The sequence below is a fragment of the Mustelus asterias genome, chromosome 23 (assembly GCF_964213995.1).
Source record: "Mustelus asterias chromosome 23, sMusAst1.hap1.1, whole genome shotgun sequence".
Classification (NCBI taxonomy): Eukaryota; Metazoa; Chordata; class Chondrichthyes; order Carcharhiniformes; family Triakidae; genus Mustelus; species Mustelus asterias.
In genome coordinates, this window is record NC_135823.1 from 44362403 (window position 1) to 44386489 (window position 24087).

Genomic DNA, 24087 nt, shown 5'->3' on the forward strand with positions numbered 1-24087 from the left:
GTGGCATTAAGGAGTTCTAGCAAAACAGGAGTCAATGGGAATCGGGGAAAACTCTCTGGTGGTTGGAGTCACACCTAGCACAAAGAAGATGGTTGTGGTTCTTGGAAGTCAATCATCTCAGTTGCATCATTGCAGTAGTTCCTCAGGGAAGTGTCCTAGGCTCAACCTCTTCAGCTGCTTCATCAATGGCCTTCTTCCCATCATAAAGACAGAAATGAGGATATTTGCTGATGATTGCTCAATGTTAAGCACCATTTGTGACTCCTCGGATACCAGTCCATCTTCGAATGCAGCAAGATCTGGAAAATATCCAGGTTTCAGCTGACAAGCGGCAAATAAAAGTCACGCCACATAAGTGCCAGGCAATGACTATCTCCAACAAAAGAGAATCTAACCATTACCTTTGACACTCAATGGCATTAACGTCACTGAATCCCTGCTAATAACATCCTGGGGCTACCGTTGGACTAGCCACATAAATACTGTGGCCACAAGAGCAGGTCAGGGAGGATGACAATGCAGGGACCATTGCAGGATGGAGTGGGGAAAAAAGCATAGGCTGTCACAAGAGAGTGTAAAGGCAGGTTGGAAGGCCTGTCTCGGTTCTCTGGCACTTTATTCCAGTTGTTTTAGAAGGTGTCGGGCCCGTTAGCGCTCATCCTTCACAGGCCTCATCCTCCACCTCCTGGTCCCTCATTCTTGTATACCAAAAAGATTTCAATGTTTAAAAAGGGTGTTGGGATAAATGCAGCAACACCAGCCCAGTCAATTCAACCTCGATGGTGAGAAAGTTTTTAGAAAGAATAATCCAGAACAAAATTAACAATCGCTTGGTCAAGTGTGGATTAATTAAAGAAAGTCAGCACGGATTTGTTAAAAGGCAAAATTGTCTTTAACACATTGTTTTGAGTTTTTTTGTTGGTATACAGGAATGAGGGACTAGGAGGCGGAGAGTATTGATGAGGGCAATGTGGTTGATGTGGTGTACATAGAGACAAAAGACATTTGATAAAATTCCACATGATAGGCATGCAGCAAAGCTGAAGCCTATGAAATTAAAGGGACAACATGCATATAAAGTCAGCTAAGTGACAGGAAACAGAAAGCGGTGGTGAATGGTTGTTTCTCAGGCTAGAAGATGATATAAAGTGGGGCACTAGGATCACTGCCTTTCTTGGTAGATATTAATGTACTTGATTTGGGCACTTAAGGCACAATTTCAGAGTTGGCAGATGACACAAAACTTGGAAGTATTGAGAATTGTGAGGAGGATAGGGATAGACTTCAAGTAGACACAGAGAGAGTGGAATGGAAAGACAGATGAAATTGAATGCAGAGAAGTGTAAAGTGATACATTTTGATGGGAAGAATGATGAGAGGCAATATAGAATAAAGAGTACAGGAACAGAGAGACCTTTATCTGCACAAATGATTGAAGGTGACAGGGCTGATTGAGAAAGTCCTTAAAAATGCATTCGGGTTCCTGGGCATTACAAAAAAGGTAAGAAGTCTCACAACACTAGGTTAAAGTCCAACAGGTTTATTTGGTAGCAAATACCATAAGCTTTCGGAGCAATGCTCCTTCGTCAGATGGAGAGACCACTCCATCTGACGAAGGAGCATTGCTCCGAAAGCTTATGGTATTTGCTACCAAATAAACCTGTTGGACTTTAACCTGGTGTTGTGAGACTTCTTACTGTGTTCACCCCAGTCCAACGCCGGCATCTCCACATCATTACAAACAAGGACATGGAATACAAAAGCAAGTACGGTATGATGAAGCCTTATAAAATGCTAATCCAGCCCCAACTGGAGAATTGTGTCCAATTCTGGGCAGTTTATTTTAGCAAGGAATAGAAGACTTTAGAAAGAGTGCAGAAAAGATTTAAGAGAATGGTTCCGGGGGTGAGGGACTTCAGTTGTGTAGATAGATTAGGGAAGCTGGGGTTGATCACCTTGGAGAAGAGAAAGCTGTGCAGAGACCTGATAGATGTACTCAAAATCATTTGGGATCTAGACAGAGTAGATAAGAAGAAACAGTTCCCATTGGCAAAGGGAAAGAGAACCAGAGAACATCAACTGAAGGCAAATGACAAAAGAACCAACAGCAACAAGAGGAAAAGTATATTTTACGCAGCAAGTAATTAGGGTCTGGAATCTGTTGTGGGTAAATAATGTTGCCAGTGGACCCAAAGAAAGGGAATTCATTGAATGTTTACAGGATGGCTTTTTGGAACAGCTTGTGATGGAGCCCACGAGGGAACAGGCTATTCTGGACTTAGTGTTATGTAATGAGCCAGACGTGATAAAAGATCTTAAAGTAAGGGAACACTTAGGAAGCAGTGATCATAATATGGTAGAATTCAGTCTGCAATTTGAAAGAAGGAAGGCAGAATCAGATGTGAAGGTTCTACAGTTAAATAAAGGTAATTACAGGCGCATGAGGGAGCAACTGACAAAAATCGACTGGAAGCAGAGCCTAGTGGGAAAGACAGTAGAACAGCAATGGCAGGAGTTTCTGGGAGTAATTGAGGACACAGTGCAGAGGTTCATCCCAAACAAAAGAAAGGTTATCAGAGGGGGGATTAGGCAGCCATGGCTGACAAAGGAAGTCAGGGAATGCATCAAGGCAAAAGAGAGAGCCTATAATGTGGCAAAGAGTAGTGGGAAGTCAGAAGATTGGGAAGGCTATAAAAACAAACAGAGGATAACAAAGAGAGAAATAAGGAAGGAGAGGATCAAATATGAAGGTAGGCTAGCCAGTAACATTAGGAATGATAGTAAAAGTTTCTTTAAATACATTAAAAACAAACGGGAGGCAAAAGTAGACATTGGGCCGCTCCAAAATGACGCTGGTAATCGAGTGATGGGAGACAAGGAAATAGCTGAGGAACTTAATAAGTACTTTGCGTCAGTCTTCACAGTAGAAGACATGAGTAATATCCCAACAATTCAGGAAAGTCAGGGGGCAGAGTTGAATATGGTTGCCATCACAAAGGAGAAAGTGCTAGAGAAACTAAAAGGTCTGAAAATTGATAAATCTCCGGGCCCAGATGGGCTACATCCTAGAGTTCTAAAGGAGATAGCTGAAGAAATAATGGAGGCGTTAGTTATGATCTTTCAAAAGTCACTGGAGTCAGGGAAAGTCCCAGAGGATTGGAAAATCGCTGTTGTAACCCCACTGTTCAAGAAGGGAACAAGAAAAAAGATGGAAAATTATAGGCCAATTAGCCTAACCTCAGTTGTTGGCAAAATTCTAGAATCCATCGTTAAGGATGAGATTTCTAAATTCTTGGAAGTGCAGGGTCGGATTAGGACAAGTCAGCATGGATTTAGTAAGGGGAGGTCGTGCCTGACAAACCTGTTAGAGTTCTTTGAAGAGATAACAAATAGGTTAGACCAAGGAGAGCCAATGGATGTTATCTATCTTGACTTCCAAAAGGCCTTTGACAAGGTGCCTCACGGGAGACTGCTGAGTAAAATAAGGGCCCATGGTATTCGAGGCAAGGTACTAACATGGATTGACGATTGGCTGTCAGACAGAAGGCAGAGAGTTGGGATAAAAGGTTCTTTCTCAGAATGGCAACCGGTGACAAGTGGTGTCCCGCAGGGTTCAGTGTTGGGGCCACAGCTGTTCTCTTTATATATTAACGATCTAGACGACGGGACTGGGGGCATTCTGGCCAAGTTTGCCGATGATACAAAGATAGGTGGAGGGGCAGGTAGTATTGAGGAGGTGGGGAGGCTGCAGAAAGATTTAGACAGTTTAGGAGAGTGGTCCAAGAAGTGGCTGATGAAATTCAACGTGGGCAAGTGCGAGGTCTTGCACTTTGGAAAAAAGAATAGAGGCATGGACTATTTCTAAACGGTGACAAAATTCATAATGCTAAAGTGCAAAGGGACTTGGGAGTCCTAGTCCAGGATTCTCTAAAGGTAAACTTGCAGGTTGAGTCCGTAATTAAGAAAGCAAATGTAATGTTGTCATTTATCTCAAGAGGCTTGGAATACAAAAGCAGGGATGTACTTCTGAGGCTTTATAAAGCACTGGTTAGGCCCCATTTGGAGTACTGTGAGCAATTTTGGGCCCCACACCTCAGGAAGGGCATACTGGCACTGGAGCGGGTCCAGCGGAGATTCACACGGATGATCCCAGGAATGGTAGGCCTGACATACGATGAACGTCTGAGGATCGTGGGATTATATTCATTGGAGTTTAGGAGGTTGAGGGGAGATCTAATAGAAACTTACAAGATCATGAACGGCTTAGATAGGATGGACGTAGGGAAGTTGTTTCTATTAGCAGGGGAGACTAGGACGCGGGGGCACAGCCTTAGAATAAAAGGGAGTCACTTTAGAACAGAGATGAGGAGAAATTTCTTCAGCCAGAGAGTGGTAGGTCTGTGGAATTCATTGCCACAGAGGGCTGTGGAGGCCGAGACGTTGAGCGTCTTCAAGACAGAAATTGATAAATTCTTGATTTCTCGAGGAATTAAGGGCTATGGGGAGAGAGCGGGTAAATGGAGTTGAAATCAACCATGATTGAATGGTGGAGTGGACTCGATGGGCCGAATGGCCTTACTTCCGCTCCTATGTCTTATGGTCTTATGGTCTTATGGAGGAAGATTCAGTTGTGGCTTTCAAAAACGAATTGGTAAGTACCTGAAGAGAAAGACACGTGCATGACTGTGGAAAAGGACGGGGTAGAGTTGCCCTTGCAAAGAGCCAGCACAGACATGTTGGGTTGAGTGGCCTCTTTCTGCGCTGTGACCATTCTATGATTCTATGGTGTGATGAACAGTGTTTCTATCACCTTATTTAGTTTTATTCCAGTCTCCTGCTCCTTAAAGATACAGTTTAGTAAAAGCAGGTATTTCTTACCGCTTGCCTCTTGACCTTTTTTGCTATGTACACAAGAAGCTTTGCTTCTACTTTGAATTATTCTCTATCTTTCTCCCATCAAAATGCTTTTAGGGATTATAAAAAATGGTGATGAATCATTAGAGATGATGTAGGTATACTGTATAATCCAATTAAACATCATAGCAGTCTGCATAACAGGCTATTTTCATCTGCATTTTTTGATAGCTGAACAACTTAAAAGCAAATTACATTAATTCCTCAAGTGGCTGAAGAAGTCCATTTTTAAAATTTGGTTTGTACAGTAATTACTTTGTGTTAACAAGACATAAAAATGTAAATTCATAAAAGCTAAAAATTATATTACGTGTTTAGCATTGCGCATTAGTCTATTGCCTTGGAAAATGTACTCACAGGAAGATTTTAAATAAATAATTCTGAGAAATGTCACAGAATTAATAACAAACTGGATTTGAGTATTTTTACAGTTTTGTATGCTCTTCCTCCAACTAACCCAGGGGCCAATCTAAACCTTGATTTGATTTATTATTGTCACACGTATTAGTATACAATGAAAAGTATTGTTTCTTGCACGCTATACAGACAAAGCATACCGTTCATAGGGAAGGAAATGAGAGATTGCAGAATGTAGTGTTATAGTCATAGCTAGGGTGTAGAGATAGATCAACTTAATGCGAGGTAGGTCCATTCAAAAATCTGATGGCAGCAGGGAAGAAACCTTTTTTGAGTCGATTGGTATGTGACCTCAGACTTCTGTGTCATTTTTCCTGATGGAAGAAGGTGGAAGAGAGAATGTCTGGGGTGCGTGGCGTCCTTGGTTATGCTTTTCCGAGGCAACAGGAAGTGCAGATAGAGTCAATGGATGGGAGGCTGGTTTGTGTGATGGACTGGGCTGGGAGTGATGGATACTGAACAATATAGCAATTTAAAGTGGTTACTGATTTTCAAAATCTGTATGTTCCGTTATGTTGAGCAAAAGTGTGAAAACTAGATATCGGTGCTGTACATTGCTTTTAATTTGCAGCATTGGTGCAATTATCTCGTTTAGTTTAAATTAATTTACTTGACGAACAAAGTTTTGGCATGCTGTGTCTCAGAATTGATTTTCCTTTGTACCCCCGCAGGCTGCTTGACAGCAACCCATTCTAAGGCAGTCCACAAATTGGACATCCCAGCATTTGATTGGCCCACTGCTCCATTCCCATTACTGAAATATCCTCTGGAAGAGTTTGTGAGGGAGAACGCACAGGAAGAAGAAAGATGCTTGGAGGAGGTAGGTTTCAGTCCTCAAACCATTTGACACTTGTCACAAATATGCAGGGCTCAGTACGATCTGATTTCCTTTTAGTTACTTTCCTTGCCCTGAGTTTAATTTTTTTATGTTTCTGCTATTTTTGCTAAGCAGTTAAATAGTTTCAAATTTATTTGACTTCCCTGTTCTGAATACAATGCTCTGAGGAAAATCTCGATTGTTAATGATTGAATTGTGCTTGGTCATTGAAGATGAAGAGTTTGCTCGAAGTGTTGGTTTTGTCCCAATCCGTAACATTAAAAACTATTCTGCTGGTTTCACCAGTCGCGTCTTCTCAAGGTGGACAGGAGGGAAATCATAAGAATTTAAACTGGAGCTTCACATTTCAAATGCTGGCCGAAATTTTCTGACTATAAAAGTGGCAGCACAGGTGGAAAAGGTGGTGAAGAAAGCATATGGCATGCTTGCCTTCATTGGACCGGGCGTCGAGTATAAAAGTTGGCAAATTATGTTACAGTTATGTAAAACGTTGGTTAGGCTACATTTGAAATACTGTGTCCAATTCTGGTCACCACATTACCAGAAGGACATGGAGGCTTTGGAGAGAGTGCAGAAAAGGTTTACCAGGATGTTGTCTGCTATGGAGGATATTAGCTATGAGGAGAGATTGAATAAACTGGGATTGTTCTCCCTGGAAAGACAGAGGCTGAGGGGCGGCCTAATAGAAGCTTATAAAATTATGAGCGGTATAGATAGGGAGAACAGTTGGATGCTTTTTCCCAGGGCAGAAATGACAATTACAAGGGGGCACAAGTTCAAGATAAGGGGGCAAGGGTTCAGTGGAGATGTGCGGGGAAAGCTTTTTACACAGAGGGTGGTGAGGGCCTGGAATGCACTGCAAGTGAGGTGGTTGAGGCAGTTATGTTCGCCACATTTAAGACTTATCTTGATAGGCATATGAACAAATGGGGAATAGAGGAATATAAGTGGTTGGGTTAGATAGGTAAACGTGATCGGTGCAGGCTTGGAGGGTCGAAGGGCCAATTCCTGTGCTGTACTGTTCTTTGTATTCTGCCCCGGTTCTGTCATATGAGAAGAGACTAAGTCGGTTAGGATTGTATTCATTGGAGTTTAGAAGAGTGAGAAGGGATCTCATAGAAGCTTATATAATTCTAACAGGGATAGACAGGGTAGATTTCGAAAGGATTCCCGATGGTGGGGAAGTCCAACACTAGGGGTCATAGTTTGAGGATAAGGAGTAAGCCTTTTAAGACTGAGGTGAGGAGGAATTTCTTCACCCAGAGAGTGGTGAATGTGTGGAGTTCACTCCCACAGAATACAGTTGAGGCCAAAACGTCTGATTTCAAGAAGAAATTAGATATAGCCCTTGGGGCTAAAGGATCAAGGGATATGGGAGGAAGGTGGGATCAGGTGCCATAATTCAGGCCAGAAACACCAAAGTGTTTTATGAAGTCCACCTGGATCATAAGTTTTGCACTTTGAATTTGGCTAGAGTGAGCATGAGATGTTTCACTTCAGGTATGATTTAACTGACCCATTAGGGAGCTTTAATCAAACAAAGCTTATTTAAGAATACAGTTAACATATCGTAATAACTTTTACCAATTACAAATAAGAAAAATAACAACCATGATATTGTATAAACCTTGAGAATTTTATGAAATGTTTCAATACAAACAACCCTCCAAAAAAAACCCTTGCTCCAGAGGTTTAGAACATAGAACATAGAACAGCACAGCACAGAACAGGCCCTTCGGCCCACGATGTTGTGCCGAGCTTTATCTGAAACCAAGATCAAGCTATCCCACTCCCTATCATCCTGGTGTGCTCCATGTGCCTATCCAATAACCGCTTAAATGTTCCTAAAGTGTCTGACTAAAGTGTCTGACTTTAGCACAGAAAATACGAATGCTCACATGATGCTGGAACTTAGTCCTTTTGTTGGATGCTGCAGCTGTCTTGATACACACACAGGACAAGCTTGAAGTCAGAACAGATTCCCAAAACACCAGCGAGAGAGAGAGAGAGACTCTAGTTACTAGCGAGCAAGCCACCAACAGCAGAGTTTTCCCTCCAGGAAGGCAAGAAGCCTTGCTGTCAGCTAGCCATCAAAATTTACAATACAAGGGAGAGAGAAAGAGAACACTGCTTTTCAGTCTGATGTCCAAACACCTTCCAACTAAAACAGCAGCCAGCAGCCCAAAACTGAAAGTGAAAGAACTCCTTTCACCTGACCTGTCAATCATTCTTCCCCCTAACAATGCAGGATCATACAAAATCCCACAAAGTACCTGAGGCCCAGAGTAAAAATAAACAAAACCCCATTTAAACCATTGAAGCAGCAATAAAAGGATTGCTAAACAGACAGCTCGACAACAAGGAAAAATAAGGTTGCTGATAACTGCAGAGAACACGATTTTAAAAAGGCACATTAGAGTTACACAAGATATTGATTTTGATAATCAAGTTTAAAGTTTATTTATTAGCTTCACAAGTGGGCTTACATTAACACTGCAATGAAGTGACTGTGAAAATCCCCTAGTTGCCACACTCCAGTGCCTGTTTGGGTACGCTGAGGGAGAATTTAGCACGGCCAATGCACCTAACCAGCACATTGGACTGTGGGAGGAAACTGGAGCACCTAAAGGAAATCCACGCAGTCACAAGGAGAACATGCAGACTCCACACAGACAGTGACCCAAGCCGGGAATCAAATCCGGGTCCCTGTCTCTGTGAGGCAGCAGTGCTAACCACTGTGCCACCGTGCCGCCCTCAGGCATGATCATAATGAATGGCGGAACAAGCTGGAAGGGTTGAATGGCCTACTCCTGCCTCTATTTTCTACATTTCTATGTTTCTTCCGGTCCCATCTTGGGTTCTCCGGCAGAGAAGGGTGCGAACAACAGGAAAACCCATTAGCAGGAATGGGACCAAAAGATCCTGCCACGGGCCAATGGCAGGCCACCTCCACCGCCACAAAACCCGCTATGGAGGGTGAGAAAAATCCTGCCCTTTATTTATTCATATCTCTGATTATCTGGATCAGACGTGGGTGTCACGGTAGAAATAAATCCAACTTAAACACGTTTTACAGCTGTTGTTCGCTCTTTCTTGGAACAATGTACAGCTCAACCTTTGCAGGTATGCATAAGCTTCTAGACACCCTATCTGCAGCTGTTCAAAATACGAACAAAATAATTTGCTAAATTATCAAATTAGGAAGAATTTCAATTAAATCGTGCCTTTGAACCTCATCCAGTGAAAATCTAGACATGTGTGCTGTTACTCTTGGATATTCAGATAACACAGACAATTGAACATCTGACTCCACACTGAATAGTCAGATTCCAGCTGGCGAATAACACAGATAGACTCGATCCACTGAATTCAATTCACTGAGCACCAAGAAATCAAAACCCCTATTAAAAATTGAAATCTCTCCAAACCTTTTGGTGACCTAATTGGCCATGAGGGATGAAGAGAGAAGTAAAGATGTCCCTCTGTAGTTAGAGGGAAATAGATTTTATTGAGTAAGGAGGGAAAAAAGCAAAAAGAATTTCCAGGGAAAGAATTAGAGGCTGTGAATATTTTTTTAGAATGATTGGCATCAGAAAAAGCTAAAAAGAAAATATCACGCAAGAAACAATACTTTTCACTGTATGTTAATACATGTGACAATAATAAATCAAGTCAAATCAAATCAAATCAAAATCAAAGGGTGTTGTGCCCAGAATGGGCATCAGAAGTCGTAGGGCCAAGGATATTAGGTCTTTTTGAATTATACACATTATTGTATGGTGAAGAAGGCTCGATGGGTCAAATGGCCTACTTCAGCCCCTGTTTCCTACATTCTTTTGTTCTTATATAAAACATTCACTGCCCTCAATCATGAGTGTTGGTGAAGGGTTTGGCTGGGCTGGCCGCAGTCTGCAGTACACTTGTGGAGCGAGAAGGAGCATACCTATGTTTCCTGGCTCCACATAAATGTAATTTTTAGAAAACAAAATCCTTCCTTCTCATCAGTGGCTTCCAGCTCTCCCTTTGACAAGAAAGAAAGAGCTGGAAAATGAACATAGTATGTGCCGCACATGCTCCATCCACCCAGTTGCTAACTAGTTACCTGAAATAGACATAGGATCCTGACTGAAATATTGAGATGGCCATATTGATCAGGTAATCTAGGTACGGGACACTGAACAAGAGTTTGCTTGGTGCGAGATGTGGGCTCAGGTTTTGAAGTTTGACAGTGCGATCAGGAGAGAAGGTGCAATACTGCGCTGGTTTATTTGATTCTGCTCAGAGTAGGCTGACATTAATGTGAGTAAATGTGTAGGAATTGGCTGAATGTGTGCCATTGGTAAGAATGGATTCCACAGGTACTGACCTATACCAGATAAGTCACAGTCCACATAAAACTGCATTGAGGTATTTGTTGATAAGTTTGTTGACAAGAGTGATCTGGACTGAAGCTTTGGATTATGTAACTGGTCAACGATTATTCTAGAGAGTTACGGAAGTAGTCTTGGGTATGAAATTATATTGTCAACCCTGAACAACAGAATATTCAGTCACCACTCCAACAGTGGCAATTGCTTGGGATTCTCGCCTGCAACTGAAATACTTATTTTTGCAATATTGTTACAACATATAGCATATGTAGAGAGGGAAGAGAAGGTAATTTAATCAATTGTGTTGCTCAACTTGTCGATTATCAATGAATCAAGAAGATAAGATTTGCAAGAGTGATTTTTGTTGAAATCAGTTTGTACTCTGACCCATTCTCAGGTGGAAGACTTGATCGTAAAGTTCAGAAAGAAGAGCAGAAATGTGGCTGCCATTATCATTGAGCCAATCCAGTCCGAGGGAGGAGACAACCATGCATCAAATGACTTTTTCAAAAAACTGCGAAACATTGCCAAAAAGGTAACTGCCCTTCATTGAACTTTCTTCCTATAAAACAGAAAAGGAGCTGACTGTTGTGTCCTGGGCCATTCGTGTTTGAAAGAGACTGGGCTTAAATCCCTCTCCCCAGCCAGAATTAGCACAAGGCCGCATCCTGCCCTGGCTACATCTCAAAATCATTAGGAAAATGTAGAATCCTACAGTGCAGAAGGAGGCCATTCGGCCCATCAAGTCTGCACCGACCACAATCCCACCCAGGCCCTATCCCCATAACTCCATACATTTACCCTGAGAGCAACAGCTCATTGCTCTATCTACAGATTCGACCTGTCTGGTCAGAGAACTCGGGATATCTGAAGGAAATATGCGAGGTCTGTTTTACTGTTACTGTTTAACTGTTTTACTCCCAATGAGCTAAGGAAAGCTGATGGTGTTTGAAACTTATTAAAGTGAATTGTTGAAAGCCTAGCTAAAAAAATAGAGAAAAGAAAGAATCGCGCTCGTGGGCAAGATCTTCCAGCTGTTAACACCAGCAGAATCTCCCAGTTCCGCCAACGGCAGACGCCCGCCGCGGGTTCCCGCCGAAGGTCGGATTCAATGGGAAATCAGCCCCTCAAGCCTGCTCCACCATGGCTGATCTGATCCCCACTCCACATTCCGACCTACCCTGCTATCCCTTCACCCACTTGTTAATCAGGCATCTATTTAGCTCTGCAATCAGGGTCCTACAGCAGATGCAATTTGCACTGCTAAGCAGGTTCGTGCTGGGTTTAGGTGGGAATGCTGGGAGCCCATATAAAAGCCTGCCTGAAGATTGATTCAGATGGAAAATAGGTCCCCACCAGACGTTCAATTGTTCTTCTCATGTTTTCCCACTGATTCTTCGATACTGAGAGAATGTTTCTCCTCACGGGGAATCTAGAACTATGGGGCACTGTTTAAGAATAAGCGGTTGCAAATTTTGAGACAGAGATGAGGAGAAATTTCTTCTCTCAGAGATCATTAACCTCTGAAATTCTCTTCCCAGAGAGTAGCGGAGGCTGAGCCATTGAATACAAGCCAGGATGATTTTGACAGGTTTTTGATCTCCGAGGCAAGAAAGTGGAACTGAGGCCACAACCTGATCAGTCAAGCATGAGGGGCCTACCCCTGCTCCTATTTCTTATCATGCCACACAAAATGGGCAGCCAGCTATTGAAAGTCCTCCCGCGTGTGAGTGATGATACAGTCAGAAGGATGTTTGGAGTTAGTGCTTTTAAGATGGGTCAATAATTTCAGGAATAAATTGTAGTCAGAATTTGTGACATACATTGTGTATTCAGAGGGCCAGATAGAACATTAAATACATGTTATGGGGCAGCACTAACTGAGGAAATTTGACAATAATGTTCCGTTATTTGTGTGTTATGTTGGTCAGTGAGCTTGATTACTTCCCTCAGGTCTCAAAAACCTCTTGCAGATTTGGTGCCACTGGCTCTGGGTGGTTCGGAATGAATTGGCGTTTTGCACCACCTTCTGCCACACTCTGTTAATCACTCCCTAATGAGGGTAGAGCTGAAACATTCTGATTAGAATGCACCATGTACCCTCCTTGCCCTTATTTCCTGTTACAATATGCTGAATTTTAACGCAGGAGTCGGAGGTTCCATCTCCATGCACAAAGGTCAGGGGTGATGTGTCAATGATGAGCAGCTTTCAGACTTGTATGTTTAAGCATGAACCATTTATTCTTAGTCTTTACCGATTTACAGATCCCAGTTCTTGCATGGTACTGTTACCATGAAGAGATTTATCTCCACCACACTAGGCATAATCACAGATAACAGGTTGTTTAATGATGTAGACATCAATAAAGATGGATGTCTCAATAATACGTCAACACTGCCCTCTCTGTTGTGGTGGCAGCAGTCTGTTGTAGCTTTCGAAAGCAATGTGAATTAACTGGTGTCCTCAAAACACAACACTGAAAATAATTCATTCACAAATCCTTGTGAATGTTTCAAAACTCAAAAACCCTGAAATGGAGATGGCTGAAAGCTGATTTTAACCACTAATATTTGTGGTCAGTCATGCCAAGAGTCCAGTGTTGCCAGTACAATATGAACAGACAGTCACTGTACAATAGGAACAGACAGTCACCAACAGTGTGCCTGTGCATCCACAGTGTGCTGTTTTATTGTGATGACTATTGTGATGGAAATGTATGTCCCACATGAAGTATCTAGTGTGGTTATGTTCTTTCCCAAGTACTCCCATTGGTTTCAGTTTATTGCTTGCACAACTCCACAAAGAATTTACTGCAATTGCAGTGTCATATTTGAAGTGGCAACTAATATGTTGTAACATAGCCAATTGCTGAAATATTAGTCGCATATGTGAAGTGAGTGTAATGGTTATTAAAACCCTTGATAGTTGCAAATTCTCCATTTCTAATTCTTGTTGCGCACCAGAAAAATTAAGAATTTTTTTTGGCATAAGGCAAATAGAAATGATATTTACCATAAGCAAGATATTGGCTTTCTTGCCTCCCTAACTGATCTGAATTGTTATTTATACTGATGGTGCATTTATTTCACTCTCTGGCTTCCCGCTTTGTTTTCCTATTGTTTATTCCCTGCAACATGCAGATCAGCTTAACTTCACCGTTTGCCACGTTGTGTTTATCATTGCCACAAAGGTGTGAAATTCTGGCTTTTTGTCCCCTCTCCTACCTTCCCCTGTCCACCTGAAACTGCTTAATCAGCATGGCTGTGCCTTCCTGTGCGACGAAGTACAGACGGGAGGAGGTGCCACCGGCAAGTTTTGGGCTCATGAGCACTGGGGCCTGGATGATCCAGCAGACATCGTCACCTTCAGTAAGAAGTTGCTATCCGGAGGCTACTTCTACAAGGATGAGCTAAGGCCTGACATGGTGAGTGCTTGTGGTAAAACATAGTTTCATATCCGTAAACTGGATTAGTGAGGATGTTTGTCATTGTACAGTGCCACCCAAACAATAGGAGGGGACTTTGTTACCCAGAATATTTTCTCAATTACAATTTTTAATGATTTGTAATGCATTATGGGGAGGGTTTTATCCCTCGGTGGTGGATTTTCTGGTACCATTCTGCACCTGGGCTGTTTTCTCTCAGAGATGGCATGTTTGGGGGTCGGGCTGAGGTAGAGCTGTCAGCAGCGGTACCCGCCCATGGGAGGCAGATGGGCAGCTGAGTTTGTTGGCGGCACAGTGGTTAGCACTGCTGTCTCACAGCGCCAGGGACCCGGGTTCGATTCCCAGCTTGAGTCACTGTCTGTGCAGAGTCTGCACCTTCTCCCTGCGTCTGCGTGCGTTTCCTCCGAGTGTTCCGGTTTCCTCCCACAGTCCGAAAGCCGTGCTGGTTAGGTGCACTGGCTATGCTAAATTCTCCCTCAGTGTACCCAAAAAGGCGCCAGAGTGTGGCGACTAGGGGAATTTCACAGTAACTTCATCGCAGTGTTAATGTAACCCTACTTGTGACACTAATAAATAAACTTAAAACTTTTAAGGCCAGTTGTCAGAGGCCTCCCAATAGCAGATCTGGGGATCAGTGTCCCAGGCAGTCTCCTCGCCTGCCTGGCTTCAGCTGCAGCCACAGGTTTCCCTTCATAACGGTGACCCAGCTACAAAGGGCAGTCATTGTTTTCAGTTTTGTATTTTAAAGTTAACAAAGTTGGGGAGAGGACACCTCCATCTTGGGATGCTCTCTCTCTCTCTTACGTAAAGGCAGCAGTGTTAGAGTACCCCCCCATTAGCACTCCAGCTCCAAGAATCACCATTGGTTGTACAGAAAGCCTGCCTTCTGGCCATTCATTGGGAAATATCACTGCCAGGTGACTGTCCCTCACTCAGTGTGGCTTCTGACTCCCAGTTGACCCAGATGTTGAGAGTCCTGAAGCCCCAAATAAAATTCCACCCACAGTTTCTTTAAACTCTGTATTCCAGAGGTGGAAACAGGTGGGCTTAGTGATGGTGCGAAGATGTGATCATAAGCTCAATTCGGGGCCAGAGAGGTTACGTACAGTCTGGCATAGTCTCACACTTTTGCCAGGAAGAGGAATAAAGTCTAGAGAACAGGAATTGAAGTGGGGACAGAAAGCCATGCCTTCAGTCTTCCCAATATTTAATTGAAGGAGATTTCTGCTCATCCAGTAGGATAAGTAGTCTGATAATTTAGCAACCATGGAAGAATTGAGAGACTTGGTGATGAGGTAGGGCCAACAGGGTCAATGTACACATACTTTTGGAAGATGTCACCACTGGAGAACATGAAGGCAGGAATAGATCCTTTGGAAGGCAGCAAAGGGAATGGTGGGGGAGTGGGAAGAATATCACTGTGGGGAAGCTTTGACCTAGTAGTATTATCGCTAGACTATTAATCCAGAAATTCAGCGAATGCTCTGGAGACCCAGGTTCGAATCCCGCCACAGCAGCTGGTGGAATTTGAATCCAAATAAAAAATATCTGGAATTAAGAATCTGCTGATGGCCACGAAACCATTGTCGATTGTTGGAAAAACCCATCTGGTTCACTAATGTCCTTTTAGGGAAGGAAATCTGCCACCCTTACCTGGTCTGGCCTACAAGTGACTCCAGAGCCACAGCAATGTGGCTGACTCTCAATTGCCCTCCAAGAGCAACTAGGGATGGGCAATAAATGCTGGCCAACCAGCGATGCCCATATCACAAAAATCGCTACAATGAGATAGATAAGAATGGAACCAAGTGAGGTGAGTCCCAAGCAGCTAAATGGCAATGGAAAGAGATTGGAGGATGATGGAGTCAACAACAAGTCAAAGGTTGCAGACAGGATGTGGAGGATGAGGAGGGCAAGTTTGCCTTTGGTACAGAGGATGTCGTTTGTGACTTTGATAGGAGCGTTTCAGTATTACGACAGGAGTGAAAAACATGGAGTTCCGGGAAAGATGGGAATGATTTTGGAAGCAATAACATGTTCAAAAGCTTTGGAGAGGAAAGAGAGGTTAGAGATAGATAGTAGTTAGCAAGGATGTTAGAGGTAAAGGACTTTTTTTTGAGAAGAGCCATGACAGCAGTTTAAAAGGAGACCGACAACACCTGGAGAGAGAACATCATTAAAAACATCAGTTAACATGGGGACCAGGAAGGGGAGATTGGATGCTCGGCAGTTTAGTGGGAAGAGGGTCAAGGAAGTATGCATTGGATCTCATGGATCGGATAAGCCTGGAGAGAGCATGAATAGAGATGGGAGAGAAACTGGGCTAAGGTAGTGGTGAACTTTAGAGGACATTTGGCTCTGGGGGGGCCAGTTAAAGTGAGAGACATGGCAGAGGCAATGGATCATGGCAATAGTGACAAAGACATCCATGAGCTCCTTGCACTTATTGTTGGAAGTGAGGATGGGGGAAACAGGGGAGAAGGGTTTAAGACTATGGTATGCAATGGAGAAAAGAATCCGGGAAGTTATCTTTGCTTTCCAGCATGATATTGAAATAGTAATCGTATTAGCAGATGAGAGAAGCAGTATTAGCAGATGAGATCTGATCGTGTTTTACATGGTCCAGCCAGACCAGCAGTCAATGGGAAAACCAATGGTCTGTCATATCCTTTCAAGTTGGACTTAAGGGAGTGGAGATAAGAGCTGTATCAAGGGAACGGCCAGGATGAGAATAGAATCCCACAGTGCAGAAGGCGGTCATTCAGCCCATTGAGTCTGCATCGACCACAATCCCCCCCAGGCCGTATCCCCATACATTCACCCTAGCTAGTCCCCCTGACAATAAGGGGCAATTTAGCATGGCCAGTCCACCTAACCCGCCCATTGGACTATGGGAGGAAACCAGAGCACCTGGAGGAAACCCACGCAGACATGAGGAGAACGTGCAGACTCCACACAGAGTCTGAACCTGGATCTTTGGCGCTGTAAGGTAAGTGTTAACCGCTGTGCCATCGTGCCGCCACGGTGCTTGTTTTATGTCCAGGACAGAGTGTTGGATACTAACCAGGGGTGGAAACCCGAGTTCATTTAGTCTGCCTCTGAGATTATTTGCAATGCCTCTAATTGTCACTCCAGCTGTGATTAACCAACTCAACCCAAATTGAGATTGGAATCTGGGATTTCCCTGTACTCTTCTCAGTTACTCATTGCCTCATTCAGCTGAAGCTCCTTTACATACCTTTTCAGTGATTAGAATTAATTGTTACATTTAGCACTGCTCACATACTGGCGCCCAATGCATTCAGCCCAAAAGTGTGCATGTGCCACAGATGCCATTTCAGTCCCCAAATGACATCTATGGTGCCTAAATAATAGGTGCTACCAATCCAAATGTTGTGCCTTTAAATAAATGTTAAACAAATTAATTATCAGTTCATTTCCACAGAAAAACCATTAAAAATATATCATATTTGCTTTATAAAACGAGCAATTCACCCCGCACCCCTGGTTTTAATGCTGTGACTAGTAATGAAAGCATTAAAATGTATTATTTAAAACAGGCAAAACTGGTTCTTTCTAGTCATATAACCATTCTTTGATCTTGGCAGAAGGTGAACATGTGGGTTTTGAGTGAGGGCGGGAGTTAATTATCCTGTGATGCCCAGCCTTGAAACTCATTGCCCTGCCTCGTAGGAATGCTGTGGTGGAGTGAGCCTTTGAAAAGCAGCTGACATTTGTGTGATTGTACCTTGGAATTACTCACTGCTTCCAGAATAAAAGGGAAAAGCAAAATATGCCACAGTAATGAAAACGGTCCCATTTCTTTTTACATTTTAAAAGGATTATTGAAACTTTTACATGAAGAACATTGGTGTAGATACCTTCCTATATAGAACTCTAAATACAATACATGTGTGTTAATAATCAGCGTTTTTGGTTTAAGTAAACACCATAGTTTATCATATTATTTTTTTCTATATTAAGTCTTATATTCTGGGCATTATATTTTTGTTTCAGGCCTACAGGATTTTCAACACCTGGCTAGGAGACCCTTCAAAAAATCTCATGTTTTCTGAAGTACTTAATGTTATTAGGAGAGAAAAGCTCTTGGACAACGTCAATGAAAGTGGCAGGATCCTACTACAGGGTCTTAAGGATTTACAGGTAATAAATAGATGTGCTTAGAAAGCTGCAGTAAAGAAATGTGAAATAATTGCCTTACTTTACTGTTAGTTATCCTACTCATGCTAACTTTTGTTTTTGCATCCAGTTCTTAATATATTGTAATGCAATGTGTGTTATTCACCTGAAATGTTCTGAGAATTTACTTAACAAGTGTTGTTACAGTTATTCAATTAAAAGTGCAGTTGCAGCATTGGGGCTGGGGTGGTTCACCAATGTAGTACCACAGTGATGCACCACATGACATGATTAGGAACTCAAAGTCGATATGAAATATAGCCATTTCATAAAACCAATGTTGGTGCAGCCAAGTTCCTGAAGTTAGCTGCAAATCAAATATAAAACTCCTCTAACTCACTAAGACCGACTGTTTTAGGGTGACAGTTTTGGTAAATCTCAACAGCTTTGCATCTAACTTTCAGCCAGTTGTTTGGAACTTTTACATCTGGAATGCAGCAACCCCGACACAACATAAAAAGCCCTGTAAGTCTCAGAAGGTATTATTGTGAGAGGCATTGAGCAGGGACCAAGCGATTGCTGCAATTTCAGATAACCCTCATGGGTAATTCAGAGTGGTTTTGTTGGAAATCCAAAAATAGTTTATGCCAAAGTCCTCTTGTGGTGTTTTGTGTGTGGCCATGGGATACTAGGTAAATGGGAGGTATTATGTTAACGCTGGACTTTTAAATGAGAATGTGGAGGAGGTTCAAATCAAACATGCTCCATTTGTGATCATTTTTTAACCATGAGCTTTAATAATCATGTGACCAACATGTTGTGGTTCTCTCAGAGTAAAAGCACCCTGAGATGTTGACACAATACCAAACATACGCATGTAAAAGTCATATAAAAATTGACCCATGATTTTTAGCCAAAAAAATATTGACCCTACTTTTTCAGGGATCAAAGTCCAAAAATGTTTGAACCAAAGTATACTCTTTGCAATCACATCAAAAACCTTAATTCGCTATTCATTAAAACAGTTATATGTACCATAATTCTTCCAATTCGTACTCGTCAATCAAGGCAGGAAGAATGCAGATTGATTTTGATTTTTACAGGTAGAGGCTAACAGACCAGAGAAGAGTAATAAACAGCACACGTGAAAACAGAGGTTGGAATTTTCTGGCCGTTCCCGCTGGCAGGATTCTCTGGTCCCACTCAGGATTCTCTGGTTTTGAGTGCCAAATTCTCTGTCCAGCTTGCAGTGGTGGGGGGGGCGGGGGGGGGGGGGGGGGGGGGGGGGGGTGAATGGCCAGAAAATACTGGCCAGAATGTAGGGAGCAACTTCCAGAGCGAATTCTAAATGTACCCCGGGTCTTGTGCCTTCAATCATTGCCTTCGGCCTTCCTGGGGAGAGGAGGGGAGGCTCAGACCTTACCACTCATGCCCTTGTGAATGCCAACTCAGTGCAATTCCCCTTTACCAAGGCTTAAGTCAATGGCTGGGAGTATTTTCCACTGGACCCTTAACTTTTTGCCTGGAAAAAAACATTCAACCTTTACAAACATTCAATTTTTACATGAGTTATATATAATTGACACATCAAGGATGGGTTAGGGTGGGTCTGGCCCTGGGGTCATTTTGACCAGTACTTCTTCATTATTTGGTGGAACCTCTCAGGGAAACAAGGACAAAAAATAGTCTCCAGCCGGGTGATGTAACCAGTGGCCACGTCAGCATGGACCTGATGGCTTTAAATTCCAACCCGCCTGTGAAAATACAATGAGGCAACCTAACTGACTTTGCATTCACTAATCTATCTGTCACAAATATATCTGTACTGATAACAATGTTAGAAGTGGGTGGGAATCCTCCCACCTCGCCTCCAGGGGGGATTCTCTGGTCCCGCTACTGTGAAAGGAGATTTGGCTCAGTGCCAAAATTCTCCATTCTCGCTGGCAGCAGTGGAAGGGCATGCAAGACTGAAAAATTCTGGTCGTAATCATCAACTGGTGTGAGGAGACGGAGGGGGGCAGAAAATCCCATCCCAGGTCTTATCCCCACATGAAGACACCCCCCGCCCCCCCCAATCAAGTTGTGCTGCCATCAAGCACTACTACCATAACAGATTAAAGATAACTCCAGCAACTCAAATTGGGCCTTGCGTACCTCTCAATACTTAATCACCATCAAGAAAAAGGGAGCAAATCCAATTCAAGGCAGACTTTAATAAGGGATATCAGGAACATCACTAGGCATATCTTAGAAGGAGCTATAAATATAGTACCATGACGACACAGAACTGCCCAGTAACAAAAAAAGGCAGGCGACAGACGAACAAAATGGCCCCACACCTAGGGCTACAGAGCTTTGCTCTGATTCATACCACATCCAGTTGGGAATAGCAGCAGACAACAAGGCAACAGTAAGAAGCAACTGCCCATTCCCACCTTCAGCTCAACTCAGCATGTCCAATCATAGAATCTCTACAGTGCAGAAGGAGGCCATTTGGCCCATCAAGTCTGCACCGACCTCCAATCCCACCTAGGCCCTGTCCAGATAACCCCATGTATTTACCCTGCTAGTCCCCATGACACTAAGTGGCAATTTAGCATGGCCAATCAACCTAACCCGCACATTCTTGGACTGTGGGAAGAAACCGGAGCACCCACGCAGACACGGGGAGAATGTGCAAACTCCACACAGTGACCCAGGCTGGGAATTGAACCAAGGTCCATATCCATGTAAATAAAGTTGTATTCAAGAATGGAAGGTAATCAGATATGAGTACAGAACACCTTAAATTGATCAAATCATAACTTTTTTAAAAAAAAATCAATATTCTATTGATTTATGCAAAACATTTTCAGAGTTATCAGTGAGGCATTTGTCAAATATGTCACTCCCATTGTTTATTGCCATTTGTTATTGCTGCCATGCCAACACATTAATGGATTTCAATACTGTGCTCCTTTACAGGTTCTCTATCCACACATCCTGAATAAAGCCAGGGGGAAAGGGACATTCTGCTCTATAGATGCACCCAATGAAGCAATAAGGAATCAACTTGTCTTGAAAATGAGAAATAAGGGTAAGACAGATACTATCAAATACAAGACAAATTTGATCTGTTCAATTTCATACGTGTTCAAATTAGAGCCAATTGGTTTTGTCTTGAGATTGAGGTTGAAAAATGCAGTATAGTAATTTTCGGTGCTGCCCCATAGTGGGGGGGAAGCCATGTAATTTGAAGTTGTAATTTAATCCATATTGAGGTAAAATGTCTACTCCCCCTCATACATGGAGCAAACTTCTGTAGATGGGGCAGAATCCTCTTGCGTTAAATCCTCTTCTCTTTCTCAGCTTCTGGCCAATGGTAGAGGCAAAATGCACCTGCCAACTAAGGGAATGTGATAACACACGCAAATGATAGGCATACTTCACAATCATGTTAAAATGTGTTAAAGTCTCAAGAGGTGGGTGTTAAAATGTTATTCCTGCTGCAATCCAATGAAAAACGGAACCTTTCTTCCGAATCAGAGCCAGAGCGTATGTGCAGCATCATGGTGCCACCCAGTGGTGCTGTGAATGGTGTTTCTAACTTTATTTATTATTGTCACAAGTAGGCTTACATTAACACTGCAATGAAGTTACTGTGAAAATCCCCTAGTCACCACACTGCAGCGCCTGTTCGGGTACGCTGAGGGAGAGGGAGAATTTAGCACGGCCAATGCACCTAACCAGCATATCTTTCGGAGTGTGGGAGGAAACCGGAGTATCCGGAGGAAACCCACACAGACATGGGAGACTATGCAAACTCCACACAGTGACCCAAGCTGGGAATCGAACCCGGGATCCTGGCGCTGTGAGGCAGCAGTGTTAACCACTGCACCACCATGCCGCCTACTGTGTGGGTGTTTATCCAATGTATGTAAATAACCTAACCCTGGTTAGTGAACCAGAATGGAATCGGAGTAAATATTCCTTTCCAATCTACACTTGTCCCATCCCCAAAAGCCTTGCAAAAGAATTTCAAGGGTATTTTCTTGACTTAAGGACTAGGCTAGACCAAATAAACAGTTAATCTGGATTTCTTATTCTATGAGTTTGACAACTTGACTTTTCTCCCCTTAGGTATTGTACTTGGTGGCTGTGGAGAAAAGTCCATTCGTTTCCGTCCTGCTTTGGTGTTCAGGCCACACCATGCACATCTCTTCCTTAATGTCTTCAATGACATTCTGGGCGCCCACAAATAAAAATATGAAGCAGGAGACAGCACAAAAGGATTCACAGCACACAATCATACCCTTCTCTGATAGATTGCAAACTAGTGATCTTACAAATTAGGTTACCATTTGTTTAACATTCATTTCCACTATTTCCACCGATATTTTAAAAATCAATAAATAAAGGTGACTTTGACCTCTAAAGCTATTTCAAATGTGTAATGTAACATTTAACATTCTGTTCCACTAATGTGAATACACATCCAATATTACAAAGAAATCAGTGTTAATTTTCCATTGTCAGATGCCTTGGATGTAATGGTGTAAGTTGAACAATATTCCATTTATGTAACTTCAGTTTCATAATTAATCCGGTAAACATTTTTGTAATTTTTACTGATATTTTGTATCACATGATGGATGTCAATTAATAGCATTCATGACATGCAATGTCTTTGAAAATGCTCCACATACTACCTTGTGAATTAATGGTGGGTTGTCAAAATAATTTCTGTTCAATTGAAACATGTTATACATTTACTGTCAAATAACCAGAAAGCCTAGTTGCTTGAGTAAGATGTGTCTTAAGCTTGGTCAATTCACCGTATATAGAAATTGATATAAATTTATTCACCATGGCCATCCATATATTCCAATAAAATTAAGTTTCTTCAAATGTTATATATTATTGAAAAAGATTATCTAGAATTGTACCCTATGTTTTCATTAAACTAATAGAGTACATTTATTGTTGGGTTTTTTTTCTGTATACAAGTGTCGGTGTTCTACTTTAGTCAGCCCTGTTTTGGCATCCCACATTCACAGGGCAAGTATAATGTAGATTATTTGCAGATTTTTTAGAAATAGTATTTACAGTTTTTTGGTCACAGTGCAATGGATTATGAGGTACATACTTCGAGGGTCTGAATGATCTTTTACTCTCGACTACGGTTCAAACATAAGAATTACAAGAAATAAGGCAACACTCAGCTCAAATTAAACACCAATGTCTTTACTAGATTTGGAAGAAATATCAGTTAACAATACAATTCACTTGTGACAATATAAGCATTAGCAATATGCTTGTTGGCAATTCACCCAGTAGTCACAAAGACATTACAAGCTATCATATGACCAACAGCGAGCAGTCAACCTCCTGCCAATCATTCCTTCCAGCAGCTGACCAAACTACTTAGGCTATGCACCAAATAACCTTTCTGCAATGATCTTTATACCCTTCTTTGCAAGGTGGGCAGCACATTTCATTGGCAATATTGTATTATCCTATCAAAAATTGAGCTCAAGCTACAATTGTCTAATGAAGCATTTCATTCTTTATTCAAACCACAATATTAAATGCTTCTTAATAATGAGCATGACTTTAGTAAGTCATGGCTTTTGCGGAATTTTAATCAGTCCTCATTTCCTGGTCATTTGACAATAAAACAATTCAAGTCTCTTAAGATTATGACTTCTTACCAACTATCACTTGGAGAATTAAACAAAGTCCACCTGACAAAGCATATAACTAAGCATATTGGCTCAGTTCTCTGCACGTCAATAGGAGATGTTGTCAATCAGTGTCAGTTTGTAGCCTGCAAGATACTCAAGGCCAACTGAAGTCACATTTTAAAGACATCTCAATCCATTTTCTTTGTATCCCAGACATGATCTCGCTAGGCTTTTTGTAAATGTAAAACTTCTGCAGAGCTCTGGCTTGACATTAAAGTGAAGCATAGCTTTTAAACATG

The 24087-nt window shown here is 42.2% G+C and overlaps 1 protein-coding gene across 2 annotated transcripts in view; it reads left to right on the forward strand.

The window, feature by feature from the left end:
- abat (4-aminobutyrate aminotransferase) overlaps positions 1–24087 on the forward strand; it is a 136466-nt gene extending 112379 nt beyond the window's left edge. For both annotated transcript variants that reach the window (XM_078240394.1, XM_078240395.1), the window contains exons 10-15: positions 6003–6151; positions 10937–11074; positions 13797–13964; positions 18003–18149; positions 21090–21201; positions 22245–24087. In XM_078240394.1, coding sequence (XP_078096520.1) covers positions 6003–6151; positions 10937–11074; positions 13797–13964; positions 18003–18149; positions 21090–21201; positions 22245–22366 — 836 coding nt within the window. In that variant the 3' untranslated portion in view covers positions 22367–24087. The remainder of the gene's footprint in view (positions 1–6002; positions 6152–10936; positions 11075–13796; positions 13965–18002; positions 18150–21089; positions 21202–22244) is intronic.